The sequence below is a fragment of the Bombyx mori genome, chromosome 22, assembly GCF_030269925.1.
Source record: "Bombyx mori chromosome 22, ASM3026992v2".
In the NCBI taxonomy this organism is placed as follows: Eukaryota; Metazoa; Arthropoda; class Insecta; order Lepidoptera; family Bombycidae; genus Bombyx; species Bombyx mori.
The window spans coordinates 16,667,450-16,683,737 of record NC_085128.1 but is presented as its reverse complement, the minus strand read 5'-3'; the positions used below and the strand labels follow the sequence as shown (position 1 = coordinate 16,683,737).

The 16,288-nt window shown below is 39.0% G+C and overlaps 1 protein-coding gene across 6 annotated transcripts; it reads left to right on the top strand.

Moving 5' to 3' along the window:
• The first annotated feature begins 6 nt into the window (after positions 1 to 6).
• On the top strand, positions 7 to 15,588 carry LOC101736037 (uncharacterized). Of its 6 annotated transcripts, none has more exons than XM_012688787.4 (6): positions 7 to 391; positions 1,774 to 1,949; positions 3,515 to 3,665; positions 7,841 to 7,972; positions 8,935 to 9,064; positions 9,894 to 15,588. In XM_012688787.4, exons 1-6 carry the CDS (start codon positions 147 to 149, stop codon positions 11,313 to 11,315), a joined length of 2,256 nt encoding a protein of 751 aa, XP_012544241.1. In that variant the 5' UTR covers positions 7 to 146; the 3' UTR covers positions 11,316 to 15,588. The 6 variants fall into 6 exon arrangements, with proteins under 6 accessions (XP_012544241.1, XP_021202422.1, XP_037874679.1 ...); XM_021346747.3 differs by having other exon boundaries at positions 251 to 391; positions 1,774 to 1,912; XM_038018751.2 differs by lacking the exon at positions 7 to 391 and adding an exon at positions 444 to 680 and having other exon boundaries at positions 1,774 to 1,912.
• The last annotated feature ends 700 nt before the right edge of the window (positions 15,589 to 16,288 follow it).

The following is a 16,288-nucleotide window of genomic DNA, read 5'->3' as shown; positions in this document are numbered from 1 at the left end:
ATAACGGCAGAATGGTGGTGGCAACTCTCTCTAAATTTTTGAATTTTAGCGCCATCTATGTCCCGAACATCGTACTACATTCTGTATTTTTACCGGGTTTTTGACGTTAGAAATTATGAGCACCAATCGTAGCTCTATTCTGAAACATGGCCGCATGGCTAACTGACAGCGGCCCGTCTGATATTACTGAACAAAACAACTTGTGTACGTTTTTAGTAGAAAAAAGTAACTCAAACATAAGAGCAGACTTAAATTTAGAAGCATTCGATAAGGAGTTTAAGAGGTTACAACCTTGTGGATTCGAGAAAAGTGCGTTTGTTTCTGCCGTGACGTCGGAAAGTGTATACAATCATAATAGTGAAGTTTCAGAAGGAAAAACTCATTTGGAAACGTAAGTAGTACAAAACAGCCTTATCTCAGTAGCAGTGCACAGCATTAACGATTAATTTCTAAATATAATTACTTAACTTTGTTTCTGATTTTGAAACAATTATTCAATCAGCTGTTTGTCAATAATCTTCTGTCTCGTTCGCTCGTGCACCTTTCACCACTAACTGATTCTTGTCTTGGTGTATCATTTTTGGGCATTCTATTTTGGTACATTACCATCACTATGTGATGCGAATATCCTAATTTTGTGTACCTGCTCCAATGAGTAATTTGTTGAGGGGCGAATGAAGGTATGAACATTTATATTCTGATTGTAAAATATCTGATTATAATTCCAACACAGCTTTGCAGTAAACAGACTTGTTGATAATGCTATCAAATGACATAGTAATTACGAGATACTGACCAGTACTGACCACAATATCCTGTGGCATTTTTTAATGTTGCCCAGGTAATGTACTTCATCAAATACAATTTTATACACAATTTATTTGCTTACATAAAAATTATTATGAATGAGCTTATTTCAATAGGTAGTTAATTTAGTATAGTTGTAAGCACTTATGACAGCGTTAACAAAAAGTGTATTAACATTGTATCAAAAAGATCTTACAGAAAATATACTTAAATGAAGTGTTTTAAACCTTTTTTTTTTACATTAATTATTGCAATTTCTAAATTCAGAGACATTAGCTTAGACTGGAAAACATAATATTTTCTGTCATTCTCAGCACTAACAATTTCAATATAGATGAAATGTTTCTAGATTGTCAGAGGTTCTTAAATGTTTTTTTAATTGCCAATACTATGTCTAGTACTACGATCATTACCATTATCAATCGGTAAAAAAAAATTGCATTGAAATTGAATAAAAACTAAAAATCATAAATTTAACTATATTATCGTGTTTATTTTGTAGTGTGAATTTTGCTTTGTAAATTGGCCTTTGCTAGGGTAGAATTTGGCGTTAAGCCAATTATGCTATGGAAAAACAAGTGTATTGTAAGAAAAGCTTTTTTCATTTTACATAAGCAATGGGACTCTAAATGTGTGTTACATAATATTTTTATTGAAATGAATTATTCACTACTGCTATACCAATCTCGTCTCAGTATACTGACTACTCTTACTATGATAATAAGTAATATGTTTTGTAGTGTGTCAATCAAAATGAATTAAATTTTACGATAGTATTGAATAATTAAAGATAGTATCTAGAAGATAGTAAGTAACTGAATATTTTTTTCATTAACTTATCTTTGTTAGCCTAAGGAAGGGGCCTTAGCATAAACATAGCTTTCAAAGTTCTAGCCTGCCACTGTGTACTTTTTTAATGAAAAACGCTTACTGTGATCAGTTAAATAACGAAACATCCTCTTGCAGGCATGATGATTCGTCGGGAATGTCGTCGATCAAAATCGATTCTCAGAAGCATCAAATGGACAAAAACAAAAGGAAGACGGAGGACAACAACGCCCGTTACAGATGCGAATACGACGGCTGCGAACGCACTTACAGCACGGTGGGCAATCTGCGGACACACATGAAAACTCACAAAGGTGTTAATAGTGCACACGAACTCTTAACCGATACTCGATACTTAACGATACTTAACCTATTAACCGAACTCTAACTCGAATATTTAACCCTCTGTTTGCTGTGTAGGTCACTCGTGCTCTACATTGCATACAAATATACTTAACCCTCTGACTGCTATGTTTATTTGTTTAGATGTGTGGACGAGCTCACAGCTCACCTGGTGTTAAGTGGTTACTGGACTCCATAGACATTTACAACTTAAATGCCGCCACCTGCCTTGTGATATGAGTTATAAGGGTCTCAGTAGAGTTACAATGGCTGCTCCACCCTTCAAATCGAAACGCATTACTGTTTCACGGCAGAAATAGGCAGGGTGGTGATATCTACCCGTCCGAACTCATAAGGGGTCCTATCACCAGTAATTACGCAAAGTATAATTTTGCGGGTTTGATTTTTATTACACGATGATATTCCTTCACCGTGGAAGTCAATCGTGAACATTTGTTAAGTACGTATCTCTTTAGAACATTAAACGTACGTACCGTACGTAATATAGATGTTTCAAATTCAAAATAATTAAAAAGTTAAAAAAAAACGATTAAAAAATTATTCAGTAGGTATTATGGTATGGCCAGACAGAAACCAGAAACACAAATTTTATAAAATAATTTATTTTTGCCATAGCACAATGTGCAAAGGTACGCGAAATAAAGCCAGAAATCCTCGCCTTTTATCGGAAAAAATCACGATGTTACCTATACAAAGAGGCATGAAATCGCGTTATCAGACTACCGCGTTATAGGGGGACTATTATTTTACTGATGTTTCCGCATTACGCAAAACGTAGTCCAATAGAAAATCCAGTGATGTACAGTAACTGGTCAAGATATCCGGGAAACGGGAGACGATGGACATTATCCATTGCGGGGGAATGTCAGCTGTATTTTTTATATATGTATACATTTATTTGTAGGAAAATAATATAGGGTCCACAACATATGAACTTATAGACAATACCAGTGCTTATGCTTAATTGAGTAAATTACTGTTCTATGTTTACTTTAGATTTGTAGTTTATTCCAGATTCGGTGCAAGAACTGTTACATAGTAATACCCACTTAAGAGTAGCTACGTAAATATGCACAAACAGTACTAATGGCATTAATACATATATATTGGTAAAAGACTTAGCACTTACACTATGCACGTCCGTGGGTTTGGTTTTCAGAAAAAATTGGAACTTGTATTATGTACTCAGTACAAAACACCAGACTTCAAACTACCAGACTTATCATGGTATTTAAAATAACGAGATGTATTATAAAACAAATAATCCTAGTTTAAAGCTATTTGATTTTAATATGTGGATTTCGTGAAAATTTTAAAAATCGCAATAACCTGCATTGAGCTGTGAATTAGAAGTTATTACCCTAAATTTAGGGAAAACGCTGTCTAAGCTTTTTTAGGTGCCGAGTCTTTGACACGAACGCAAACTGTTTTGTATATCTTCTAAATCTAAGATGTACGTACACATAAAATATTTTAACATGCATTACGAATAAACCAAAATTAAATATGATTACAGGTGAATACAGGTTCAAATGTCCAATGCAGTCCTGCGAGAAGGCCTTTCTAACATCATACAGTCTAAAGATACACGTCAGAGCGCACACGAAAACAAAACCCTTCATTTGCGACAACAGCTCCTGTGGGAAGGCTTTTAACACTTTATACAGGTAATTGTTGTTTCAGAGAGAGAAAGAGAGGGAGGGTGAGAGAATGAGAGTGCGAGAATGTACTAAAGTACAGGCAGGTATAGGCGGCCTTATCCCTAAAAGCATGGGTTCCATTGGCTCGAAGACACAATTACATTGGTACGTGACTGTTTTCCCGCTCAAACTGGAATGCGTGATGATTTTCCTCCAAGAAACAGACTGGACGGTGTTGCCTATACATATATACCCTAACCCTACCTCTAACGACCCCACGTGGGGTCTACGGACCGTCGAGGCGGTTTACCCAGTCTTTGATGACTGGGTGAATCGTGGCCGAGGACGCCTCACCTTCCGTCTGGTGCAGGTACTGACTGGGAACGGATGCTTCGGGAAGTACCTGCACCGGATAGGAGTTGAGCCGACGACGAGGTGCCACCATTGTGGACACGGCGGAGCATACGCTCTGTCTGCCCCGCTTGGGAGGTGCAGCGCTGTGTCCTGGTCGCAAAGATAGGACCGGACTTGTTGCTGCCTGGCGTCGTGGCGTCGATGCTTGGCAGTGACGAGTCCTGGAAGGCTATACTCGACTTCTGCGAGTGCACCATCTCGCAGAAGGAGGCGGCGGGGTGAGTGAGGCAAAGCAGGGGGTCGGGACCGGGGTCCCGACGGTAACCCGGCCCCCTAAGAGCTTCGGGCTCCACCCGCTTTGTGCGGGGAGGAATCTGGGCGTGGGGCGGCGTGGTAGGTCGCGTTCCCCCGACCGCTCCGGGGGAAGGTGTAGCGCGGCGCTATCAATCGGGCTCTTGGCCCGTCGACCGAGGGAGCCGGCGGTCATGTTGCTGGCGGCCGCTGGTCCGGCGTCTGGGGAACGGCGGGATGGATGTAATATGCTCTGCGTAAACCCTGTCCCGCCGTCTCAATAGCTCCGACTGGGTTCCCGCCCGGTCCGGGGTAGGGCGTCGGTTGTGAACGGCAGGAGTTTTTAGTGAGGTTCGACTCCCACATACCACCACCTGCCGTGCGGGTGGGAATGCGGCGATTTTGTCCTGTGGAAAAAAAAACCTCTAACGACAGGGACCAAAATCAGTTGCGTATGTTAAAGCAAACTTTGTATTTTACGAAAATGCAAATATATTAACAGAGAACCGTATGATATTAATAATATAATTATATTAACAATAACAAATCACAAACGTCGTGCTCATAATACACGAGCCCATTATAATATTAATGTTGGTGAAAAATTCGCAGCTTTACCTTCAATATACGTGTTGTGAGCCCGCACTGGTAGGTACCACCATCCTACTTGTTTCCGCAGCGAAGCAGTAATACATTCCTGTTCGTAGAGTGGGGTAGCCGTTGTACTACTTAACACAACGCACCCCGCGCTAGTTTTTTTAAACTATTATTTATTTTTCATTTTTTGTTTTTTTTTTTTGCAAATTGAAAATGGAATAATCTTATCAAATTAGTGTATTGTCATCTGTCCTCGATAAATCTACAAAGTTTGAATGGAATCTGGCCTTTTTAAAGTGGGTCAAAATCGCGTCTAAAGGAGTCAGTTACAAACATACATACAAGTGAAGCTAAATATAAAGCGTGTAAAAATGAAACTTAGAACTCATGTCTCAAGCTGGGTGTTGGCATTTACGTTGTTTATGTAATGATATATACCGATAATTTTAAACCATAGAGGGCATAGTTTCGATAAAGACGCCGCCGACGGCCACGGAAGACGTCACCGACTTATCTAGCATTGCTCCAAGAGCAATCACGTCCCATTAATATAGATTTATTCTATTACCGACTTCTTAACAAATCCCTTAAACATAGAAGTTATAGTAATTTTATATTTGGAAACCTAATCAAAAATACTTTCACGGTTAAACTTCACCCTTTGCTATTTTATTATTACCAGAATTTGTTCGAGCCGAACCCGGCTATATTCAAATTCTAAATGAGATGCAGTTCGCTAGATCCAATAATTTTTTTTTTATTGCTTAGATGGATGGACGAGCTCGCAGCCCACCTGATGTTAAGTGGTTACTGGAGCCCATAGACATCTACAACGTAAATGCGCCATCCACCTCGAGATATAAGTTCTAAGGTCTCAGTATAGTTACAACGGCTACCCCACCCTTCGAACCGAAACGCATTACTGCTTCACGGCGGAAATAGGCGGGGTGGCGGTACCTACCCGCGCGGACTCCCAAGAGGTCCTACCACCAGTGATTACGCAAATTATAATTTTGCGGGTTTGATTTTTATTACACGATGTTATTCCTTCACCGTGGAAGTCAATCGTGAACATTTGTTGAGTACGTATTTCATTAGAAAAATTGGTACCCGCCTGCGGGATTCGAACACCGGTGCATCGCTTCATACGAATGCACCGGACGTCTTATCCTTTAGGCCACGACGACGTGATAATTACACTAAAATACGACGTAATTATACTAAAATAGAAGTAGTAAGAAAATTACAATCATACATAATTAACAAAAATTATGAAATTAAATTGTGTGTTATTATTCAAATTGTTACACACAACTATACGCAAATAGATGTGGTAATCTACCGTTATGATATGCAGAATTAATATAAATCTGTAGAGGAATAGTATGAAAACAGCTGACCACTGTAGCAGCTGTGCGCTAGGTTGAACTTAGCCAGTGCAGCTGTCTAACCTTAACAAATCAACTTACTATTACTAACTATTCACTGATTTTATTAACCAGATGGATAGAAACACACGAAACGACCTGACCTAGGTCAGCAGAGGGATAGTCCAAGACAACTCCTACCCACACCACTTCTACTGAGCAGTCGCAAAAGTTACACTTAACTAATGTGACAATTTGTGGTACGTGGACGTTTCAAATATTTTAGAGATTTCGTGGTCGCGGATGACGAAAGTGTTATTCGTCGATATTAATATACCGTGCTAACTACCGTCTGATTTAAAAAAAAAATCTTTGTTTTTAGAAAATTTTCTTCATCTGGTAACACTAAATATTGTGAGATTCGTAAAATATGCAAGCCGGTAAGCAGGTTTCAAATATTTGATATCTATAGGATCCGGATACCACTTCATAAACCATTACAAAAATACAGTGTTACTCTACGTACCTAGAGAAATACAAGAAAGCTCTAAAATCTTATGATCATACAACAAGCTATCGGATTTAAACTAAAATCATCATAACACGATGCAACAATCGCTTAATGCCTTTAATAGCTTCTTACAACACCAAAATAAATATTATATAAAATATAATAGAATTTTAAAACGAAATATTTTACTATATGTACTACAACAGTGTACTTTAAAATTAATTGCATAATACCAACATTTTCTTATACTGTACAACATATCTTGTTTTCAACTATAAATCTTTAGTTTTCAAATAAAAATACGTGAATCATTCCAGTACACGTGTCGTGATATACGACGTTGGATTGATGCCAATACGTGTTGATCTTATGCAAGAGGATCTTGGTTTTTGTTAGTTTTTCGTGTATCAGAACACACGGATTGAGGCTTGCGGCGTTGGAAATTAATCTAAATTAAAATACGGTGCGCATGCAACTTGGTGCACGTGAATGAAGTGAAACTTCTTTTTCGATGTGTAGTATTATGGTTTTCTTCATTTTTCAACCTTAAATCAGATTGCTCTTGTAATATGGAATGCTGTGTATAAGAGATGCGACATCTTCAATCTTTATATTATATATGTTTTAAATTATAGTTAGAAAAATAAATATATTATACATTTTTTAAATTGTCCATTAAAATATTGGACGCTACTTGTTGCTAACGCTCGCGCTGGCCTGTACCAGGTATACTACGCGCGTGGGTTCGAGTGCCAAGCATTCACTCTCGCTCTGTCTCTTTCTACTCCACGGTAGCGTTAAACGTTTAACGCAACTTTGTTAGAAGTCGCATTAGAAGTTTCACTTCAAAAATCACGCTTGACTAGCAAATCGACTAACGATTAAATTCTTTGGTTTTTTTTATCCAATCTTTCGATTCGATCTTCGATTGCCTCTGAAAATAATATATTGTGGAAAACTTGTTGAGGGAGTTCATTGTAAGGATAAAGTTAGGAATTCTAACAACACTAACAATCGTATGCCGTCAATGTTAATCCACGTAAATCTCATTCGAATATCAGATAAATCAATTGTCAATACAGGTTAAGGGCGCACCAGAGGCTACACAGCGGCGACACGTTCAACTGCAAATCGGATGGATGCGCGAAATACTTCACGACCCTGAGCGATCTCAAGAAACACATTCGGACCCACACAAAAGAACGACCCTATAAGTGAGTACTGAAACGCAACCCCTTACTTGGCAAAGACTTGTCATTTTGATTAACCGTTAATAAATGGTTCCTACATGAAACGAATTTTGATCCGTTAAAAGAGAATGAATGAATGAATGACTTGCAAGTTAATTTCATGGATGTTGGTTGGGATATTAGAAATACATTTCTTTTAGTTTCATTTAACAATTTGCTCATTAAGTTGGATGTAATATATGTATTCATGTTTAGCTTTTGACATTACACTAGTTGTTTATCTGATGAGATGTCTAAATTTAGGCACATCTAAACTTAGTTATTGTAGACATGTTCGCTTTATAATTACTTAATATTGGTCTACTACGGAAGGCAATTTTTGTGTCTTGTCAATGAGTTTAATAAAATAATGGCCTTATTTATACCTTTATTGATTAATCTTCATATAAAAGACAACAGTGCATTGTACTTCAATCTTGTAGGCTACAACGTGCTCAATTTTATCTTCGAGATTTGAACGTGTTGTTAATTTATGAACAATAACAAAACGAAAATCTACCGGCTTTTTATCATACAAATTGTCCACTAAGCCAGCGTACACCCAACGCCGCCGATGCCCATTGTCGTCATTGACCGCTGTTTTCATACGATATGCTCATAATCCTCGCTCAGTGAGCCCCGTGCTGTCGCAAGGCTCCAATTAAACAGTTGTCGTACTGTTACTAGTGAGAAGTCCGAACTCTTTTTAAAAAAAAAGGATTTATTCGACACTACACAATATTTATAATGAATAACTAATTATAATAAAAGAATTTGGAGATAGTGAGGAAAATTGGTAAACGTCTCACTTCAATGAATATCTGACCCGAACTGAGCCTGGTATGTTCTCATGAAATCACTGTGAGAGGGCTTATGATGAGTAAGGTGTTTGGTGAGCATTAGTCTATACAGGCTAGGGATATAACAGTACGATATCTCTGGTGCAGATGTCGCATGGACGGTTGCGACAAGTCGTTCATAGCGTCTCACCATCTAAAAGCCCACGGTCGGACCCACGCGCCTCCGCGGCACTTCGCGACCTTCGCCAGCGTCAGACCACACGTCGGCAAGCAACAGGTACGTATCGATCGACAGATCGTCTTCTCGCATTAAAACTGTATAATCTCAAAACTTACTAATTTTACAGGAGACTGTTTTAAAGGTTTAACATGTGATATTGTTAATATTAAATTAATCATCTTTGCACCATTTATTTTTTATTGTTTACCAGTTACATTATTTGTCTTTTAAAGTAAGATCAAATTATGTATTAATTTTGTTAATAGTAGTCAAAACCTGCGTAAACTAAAAAAAAAAAACGAAAACTAAACAACGCTCTTTTGACAGTATTTATGAGAAAAATACTGGTGATACCAAATGATTCCGCATATTAACTCAATTTCGAATATTTTTGGAAATTGTACACTTTTAATGCGAAAAGACGAGATGTTCATCTTATCCTACTGCTTAAAGGCATAGACATATACTTGTTCGATATTTCGACTTTGGGAGGTCTTATGTGTCATTCACAAGAACTACGGTAGGATGAGGAGATTTTTACTTTGGCATCGACGATAGTCTGAACTGATGCGTCACCTACCTACAGTATCAACCAACACTTGAGGATATTAAATAATACGATGCCCTGTGCATAGTGCAACAGTCGTGCGACTTCGACCACGCGTCTTGAGGTGTGTGGCCGCATTGTGGTTTTGGTGACCGGGGTAACCACTAAACACCAGGGGTACATTGAGCTCGTCCACACATTTAAGCTATAAAAAATACTTCGTGCTGCCTATTTCTGTTGCAAAGCTATCCTTCAAAGAGCAGGCCTACAATTCAGGCTAATCCATATCGTCATCAGCACAAAAACATTTTCTAATAAATTCTAATCACGACATTCTAGGCGGAAGCGGAAGTCGGAAACACGGAAGTAGCGAAACCTCTGAATCCGGAACCGGCCAAAACCGATATTATGTATTGGGACGGCCTGTTAGAGTCGTTCGGCAGGATCACGACAGAATCTAATTCGACCGACGGGAGCCTGGAGGACGTGACAGTGGTCAACAACGAATATATAACCGAATGGCTGTTCGAAGGCTGCGCACCCAAAGACGCATCAGCCTACGACATTAACAGTATTGCGCTGTCGCCCTTTGACGTCAACAAAACCGATAAAAAATACGAAAACACTTGGGTCGACGTTAACGGGATCCAACCCACCGTCCCGGTCGACAACGGTAACAAACTCGAAGTCAGGTCCAAGGCAATCCAGCTCGCCCTGGCCAACGAGGTAGAGCTCCAAGCGCCCTGGGTGGACGTGAGCGCTTTGGCCGCTTCCATATCCGAGACCCCGGTCACTATTAAAGAGAAATCCCCCGAAAGCATATTCACGCTGGCCACGTCCGTCCCCACCCACATGCAGAGCTACATCGACCTGAGCGCCGAGGGGCCCACCGCCCACGTCATGACACACGCGGCGCTGGCCCTGGACACGCCCAGCGTGCGCGACGTGGCCGACGGGGTGTTCAACGACAGCGAGATCGTCACCAACCTAGAGCCCGGCAAGATCGACGCCGACCTGGACTTGTTCTTCAAGTCGGACGACGACCGCTCCCTCAACACCCCCTCGCCCTCCAAGGTGCAGCAGAACATCGAAATAAACCCCGCCAACTCCGTGCTCTTCAACACCGACTTGGATCTAGAGGACACTCTGTTGTTCGACAACGAGCCGCCCTCGGACATGTACGTGGTCCGAACGGAGAACATATTCGGTAAAGAGATAGCGAAGAGGAACGCTCTGGAGCAGGTGGCCGCCGACTGCGGGATCTGCAGCTGCGAGGGCTGCACGTGCAACTCGGAGGGCGAGTGCAGGGACAGCAGCACGGTGGACACGTGCACGTGCGTGAACTGCGCGTGCGACCACTCGGCCATGACGTGCGCGGCGGGCTGCGGCAGCGCCACCGCCACCGACCGCAACACGTTCCTGCACTACCACGAGAGGCACAACAGCACCACCAAACTGGAAGACCTCGGCATATTCACGCTGCGCGAGTGCGACGACACCGCAACGTCGGCGCTGAACAAGATCAAGTGCTCCTGCGACGGCTCTACCAAGTGCAGCATCCTGAACGCCGGCAAGGACCCTTGCTGCGGGGGCGCCAAGTCGTGCTGCGTCACCATATGCATCGACAAACTAGATGCATTCAAGAAGTTCCTAACGGACAACAGCATGTTGGACGCGATGAAGGTCCGCAGCGTGGACGACGACCTCAAAGCATTGTTCACTGCATTTAACCAGTTTGTTTCTTGCGGCGATAAGGTTTGATTACGTGTCGAGCGCGGAGTCAGACTCGGCCCGCTGTGGGCAAAGCCCACATTAAGCCATGTCCACACTAAAGTGTGATGAAATTCATTGATGCCTTTTATTCACGAAAAAATAAATTTAAGTTCTAATTTTTCAAAATCAAACTAATGAGGTATTAGGGTTTGAAAACGTTGACAATTATAATACGATTTAACAACAGCATTGCTTATGAAATATCAAGCCAGGTACAGACAGGACCGACATATTTCGGATGTTCTTAAATGTTAACCGTCATCAAAGCTCCGTCGTTAGTGTGGTATAACACACATTTCGGTGCACAAATATGAGTATTATTTAGAGATGGAGATTTTTTATTTGTGCGAGATATTTTTTAATTGATATTAGCGTGATAGTCGCGTTAAAAAGCGATAAATGTACACTAGTAATGTTCTCTCTGTCGATATCAGATCATTTTATTTAAGAAAAGCGTTTCACTCCTTTTTACGTACCCCGATGCGTACGAACATGATTATTATGCACGCACATATTGCGGTGCTCATTTCAATTAATATAGATACTTAAATAATATAAAAAAAATAACATTAATATATAATACAATAAAACAGGGTCCTCAATTTCCCATGTTAACGTATTAATAAAATGTTGATAATATTCACACTTGACACTTTTGAATCTGGTGACGCAGGTGAGCGTCACCTTAAACGTGAGCTGATGAGCTGAAAGGGAGCAAATGAACTCTGCGGAGAATGAGCGGATACGAAAGGGTAGGTAGGAAAACGGGACTTACTTGGAGGCTGATGCTGGCACTATCACGGTCGTAGTGGTGTTTCTCTGCGATGGGTGGCACATACACCTTTTCACCGGTTCACACTCAACCTTTTACTGCGTATATACGAAAGGCGCGCGCGCACAATTTACTCAATATCGAACGAGCGTATATCCGCGTGCCGTCATATACCGCACTGTTATGAGAGGTGCGGGGTGCGTACGGGCGACGGCACCTGAGTTGAGCCGAACATTTATGAACGTCGCGCTGTCGCCCGAACAGAATCCAATTTTTTTTTTCTTTTTTTTGATCATCTTTAAGAATAGATTGAACCGTTTCATCATTTCTACGTCTTTGCTTAATAATTTTTTAGAATGATAATATACTGCTACACCAATCACCAGTATCGTTATCCAAAACACTAGTATTATTATACCAATTAATAATATTTTATACCAATCACTAGTATTACTATACCGATCACTAATATTGCTATACCAATCACTAGTATTTCTATACCAATCACTAGTATTACTATACCAATCACTAGTATTGCTATACCAATAACTAGTATTATACAAATCACTAGTCTAAATCGAACGAGAAGGGATGTAGCTAGAGCTTCCGCGAGCTAGGTAACAAAAACGATTTGAAGGCTTTATTCCCAATGGCGCGCAGCCACGGCAACTGTGGAGTGTGACAAACCTCGGAGTGTACATTTTTGATGTAAGTGCGAAATTCTCTGCTTTTATACTCATCGAATAGAAATTAGGAAGCTTAATTTACAAAAGTTGAAGCTAAAAGCAATATATTAACTTTCAGCATTTCCAATGTGGATGGTATTTTTTTTTTCTAAATTTCAAAGATATATGTTAAACATGTTTGTTAAATGAATTATTTTATTGTATTATTGTAAAGAGATTACTCTTCAATTTATAATTTCAAAAATGCTTTTATGTGTTTTTAGACTAGATCTATTTTAAGGGTTTTTTATGTCACTATTTTGATAGATGATAATGGTTCAGATACGATTTGTTCAATAATGCTGCAATAGTGAAAATTTATAGCAGAAAAATCTGTTTAAAATATGTGAAGTTTTAAAAATAATATATTATTAGCAATGTATTTTTCCGTGGGAATAAATGTGTCTAGTTAATCTTGCCATGTCTTGTAAAATGAATCCAAAAACTTGCCATATTTAAAAAGTGCCTTAAATGTATTTAAGAAGGAATTTATATTTAAATTTACATTGAACTGAAGTATTTTATATGTATTTTTAGATGTATCGTCTATTTAAAGTTACCATAAGTGGAATTTATACCAAATGTGCCATATTGTAAGTGTTTTTTTTACGAATATTTATTCATGTAAAATTATATACGCATAGTTTTGATATTCGACATAAGACGGATTATGCAATAGGGAGAATAGTATACATTTTTACTGAATTCAGTTATACTCGTAGTACAAGACGTGAAACTTTAGACAGTCAAAGCTGCGTATTAAAAAGTAGCTTTAGTAAAGTTATGAAAGCTGAACATACAGTCAACAACGTGGGATAATAGACGGCCCGGTTCGCGTTCGAAAGACACTGCGACCCCGGCATCCCCTCTACCCCTATCCTCAGTCTATTCATCTTGTCCCGGACTCCTCTCTCATTCATACTTGAGCTGAGCGGTAGTGGGGCGACGTAGGGGGAGGGGAGGAGGTCGCGGTCGCGCTGACACGAAAGTTGAATGGCTTTACTCAAAAACTGCCTGACGGATTTTAATTTAAGGCTTCGTCAAACAGAACGCGTAATTAACGCGCGTCAGAGCGCTAAACTGACGGTGCGCTATGATGCCGAGATTTGTTGTACTACTGTGGTAACATACCGTCAAACAGAGCCCCAACGCTGTAAGTACGCAACGCTCTGTCGCGGCGTTAGGACGCTTTGACGTCAGGCGTTGTAGTTTTTTACAAATTTTATTGTAGCGTCCGAGTGAATGTGTATTAAAATACTAGATAATGCCCGAAAAATTTATAGAAATTGTTAGAAAATACCCATGCTTATACAATGCCACATCTGAATCACTCGACATCATCTTAATACTTTTAAATTTTCACACTGCTATCGAAAGGTACTATGATTTGGCGAATGCGTTGCGTCAAGGAGCGTTGGATTCATCTAGTCAATTTGTGTGACATGAAAAGAGCGCGGCGTTAAAACGCAGCGCTAAGTACGCGTTCTGTTTGACGAAGGCTTTAAATTGACGCACAGCTAATCAGGATATCATATAGGCCGTAATACAGCCGCAACAACGTACGTGGCGTGCGGGTAGTTTTGAGTAGTTTTTCAAATAAGCCGGGATTTTAAAATGCAATTTGGACTTGAAAAAATCGTCCCAGATTTGTTACACGGGCATACACCGCCATGAACATTTAATTGAAGAACGTTATCGTTATGCTTTTTTTTATTGCTTAGATGGGTGGACGAGCTCACAGCCCACCTGGTGTTAAGTGGTTACTGGAGCCCATAGACATCCACAACGTAAATGCGCCACCCACCTTGAGATATAAGTTCTAAGGTCTCAAGTATAGTTACAACGGCTGCTCCACCCTTCAAACCGAAACGCATTACTGCTTTACGGCAGAAATAGGCAGGGCGGTGGTACCCACCCGCACGGACTCGCAAGAGGTCCTACCTCGCCCCGAGGAACAGCGCCCCTAGCGGCAAATCGAGGGAAGCTACTAGCACTAAGCACACTGATGAAAGAAGTTGAACAATTCGTACAATATCAATGTGTCAGAGTAACGTGGACTTGTGCGAACTAATGTCTTTTCGCACCTGCCAACATGAAAAATGCCCAACAATAGATCAAAAAGCAGCCATTCGGAAACTGATTTATGAAGTACACGTGTCTAATTCTCAACAAAATGTTCCAATAGTAAAACACATCACATTGGTTATTACTATAAAAACATTTCTAATTCAAGCTTATTAATTTCGGGTATCTTATATAAATTATGTTCAAAGAACACCCATGAAGGTATTATTGTCGAGTCTATTTTAAATTTCGTAAATTTGCCAATTAAATATAATTGTAATGTGTAATGAACTAATCATTTCAATACTTAGCTTTTAACTTATTTTTGTTAATCACAAATGCAGTTCTTATAAATATACCGTAAACAAGTTAATAGTGCAATAGTTTTTATCCTTTTTTTTTAATATTCTTCATAATCTATCAGTACTATTAGTACTTAATGTTTTTAAGTTTTATGTAAAAAATAATTATTGAAACTGGTGCTATTTATAATAGATACATGCATGTTCAGTGAAAATGAGTGCCTTATTGTTTATTTGTACTTAAATTGTGCTTGAATAATGCGAAACTGTTTAGTGCTGAGTGTACGGTCGCTTGCCGGTGTATATTTTGTATACATTCGAATTTTATGTATTGAATAACGCTGTAAAAATGTCTAGTCGTTATAACAAATGTAATAAATAATAAACGCTTAGTAATATTACTGTTGCTTTATTTTATAAAAAAAAAAGTTGCTATTAGTATGTTATTCGGATTTTGTTTGTCATGGACATAGTTAAAACTACATACTTTCGCGTGAGATTTAAACTACAAAAATAGTTTTAATTGTGTTTACTGTCTGCGAAACCTGTCTACAATAAATAATTATATGAGGGGTGAGACTATTTGGTTTAAGCGGCATTTTTTTTGCAACTTTACAGAAGAGTCATAATTTGATGTTTAAAATAATAATAAAAATATCGACGCTTGAAAGGCAAACGTGATTAAGCGACAATGCGTGAATTTTACAGTAGACTAATTTAAAGTTGAAATACCTGAAAAAAATTATTTTAACGAATCTAGCTGTAGGATTGAAATTATTTTAATAGGAATATATTTTCTTTGCGCATCAAATATGGTTATTGCCTATCATTTATGCATAAAGCAGTTATTGTCGCTTAGTCACGTTTGCCTTTCAAGCGTCGATAATAATATATTAAATAGAATGATAACAAAAAATTCTTAAGCAAAATTTAAATGGTGTAAACTTAATTGAAGTTCAATTGTTGATAATAATATCAAATAAAATAGACATTTAATTACAAAGATAAATGTCGCTTATACCAAATAGCCTCTCGATTATACTTCAAGTTTTACAAAAAAGTTCAGTCTTAAACAAAAGTGTGTCAATTTACCAATCT

Coding starts and splice junctions, on each gene's coding strand:
- LOC101736037 (XM_012688787.4), top strand. CDS start 147: ATGGCCGCATGGCTAACTGACAGCGGCCCGTCTGATATTACTGAACAA. Junction 392..1,773: donor GGAAAAACTCATTTGGAAAC/GTAAGTAGTACA, acceptor ATCCTCTTGCAG/GCATGATGATTCGTCGGGAA. Junction 1,950..3,514: donor ACACATGAAAACTCACAAAG/GTGTTAATAGTG, acceptor ATATGATTACAG/GTGAATACAGGTTCAAATGT.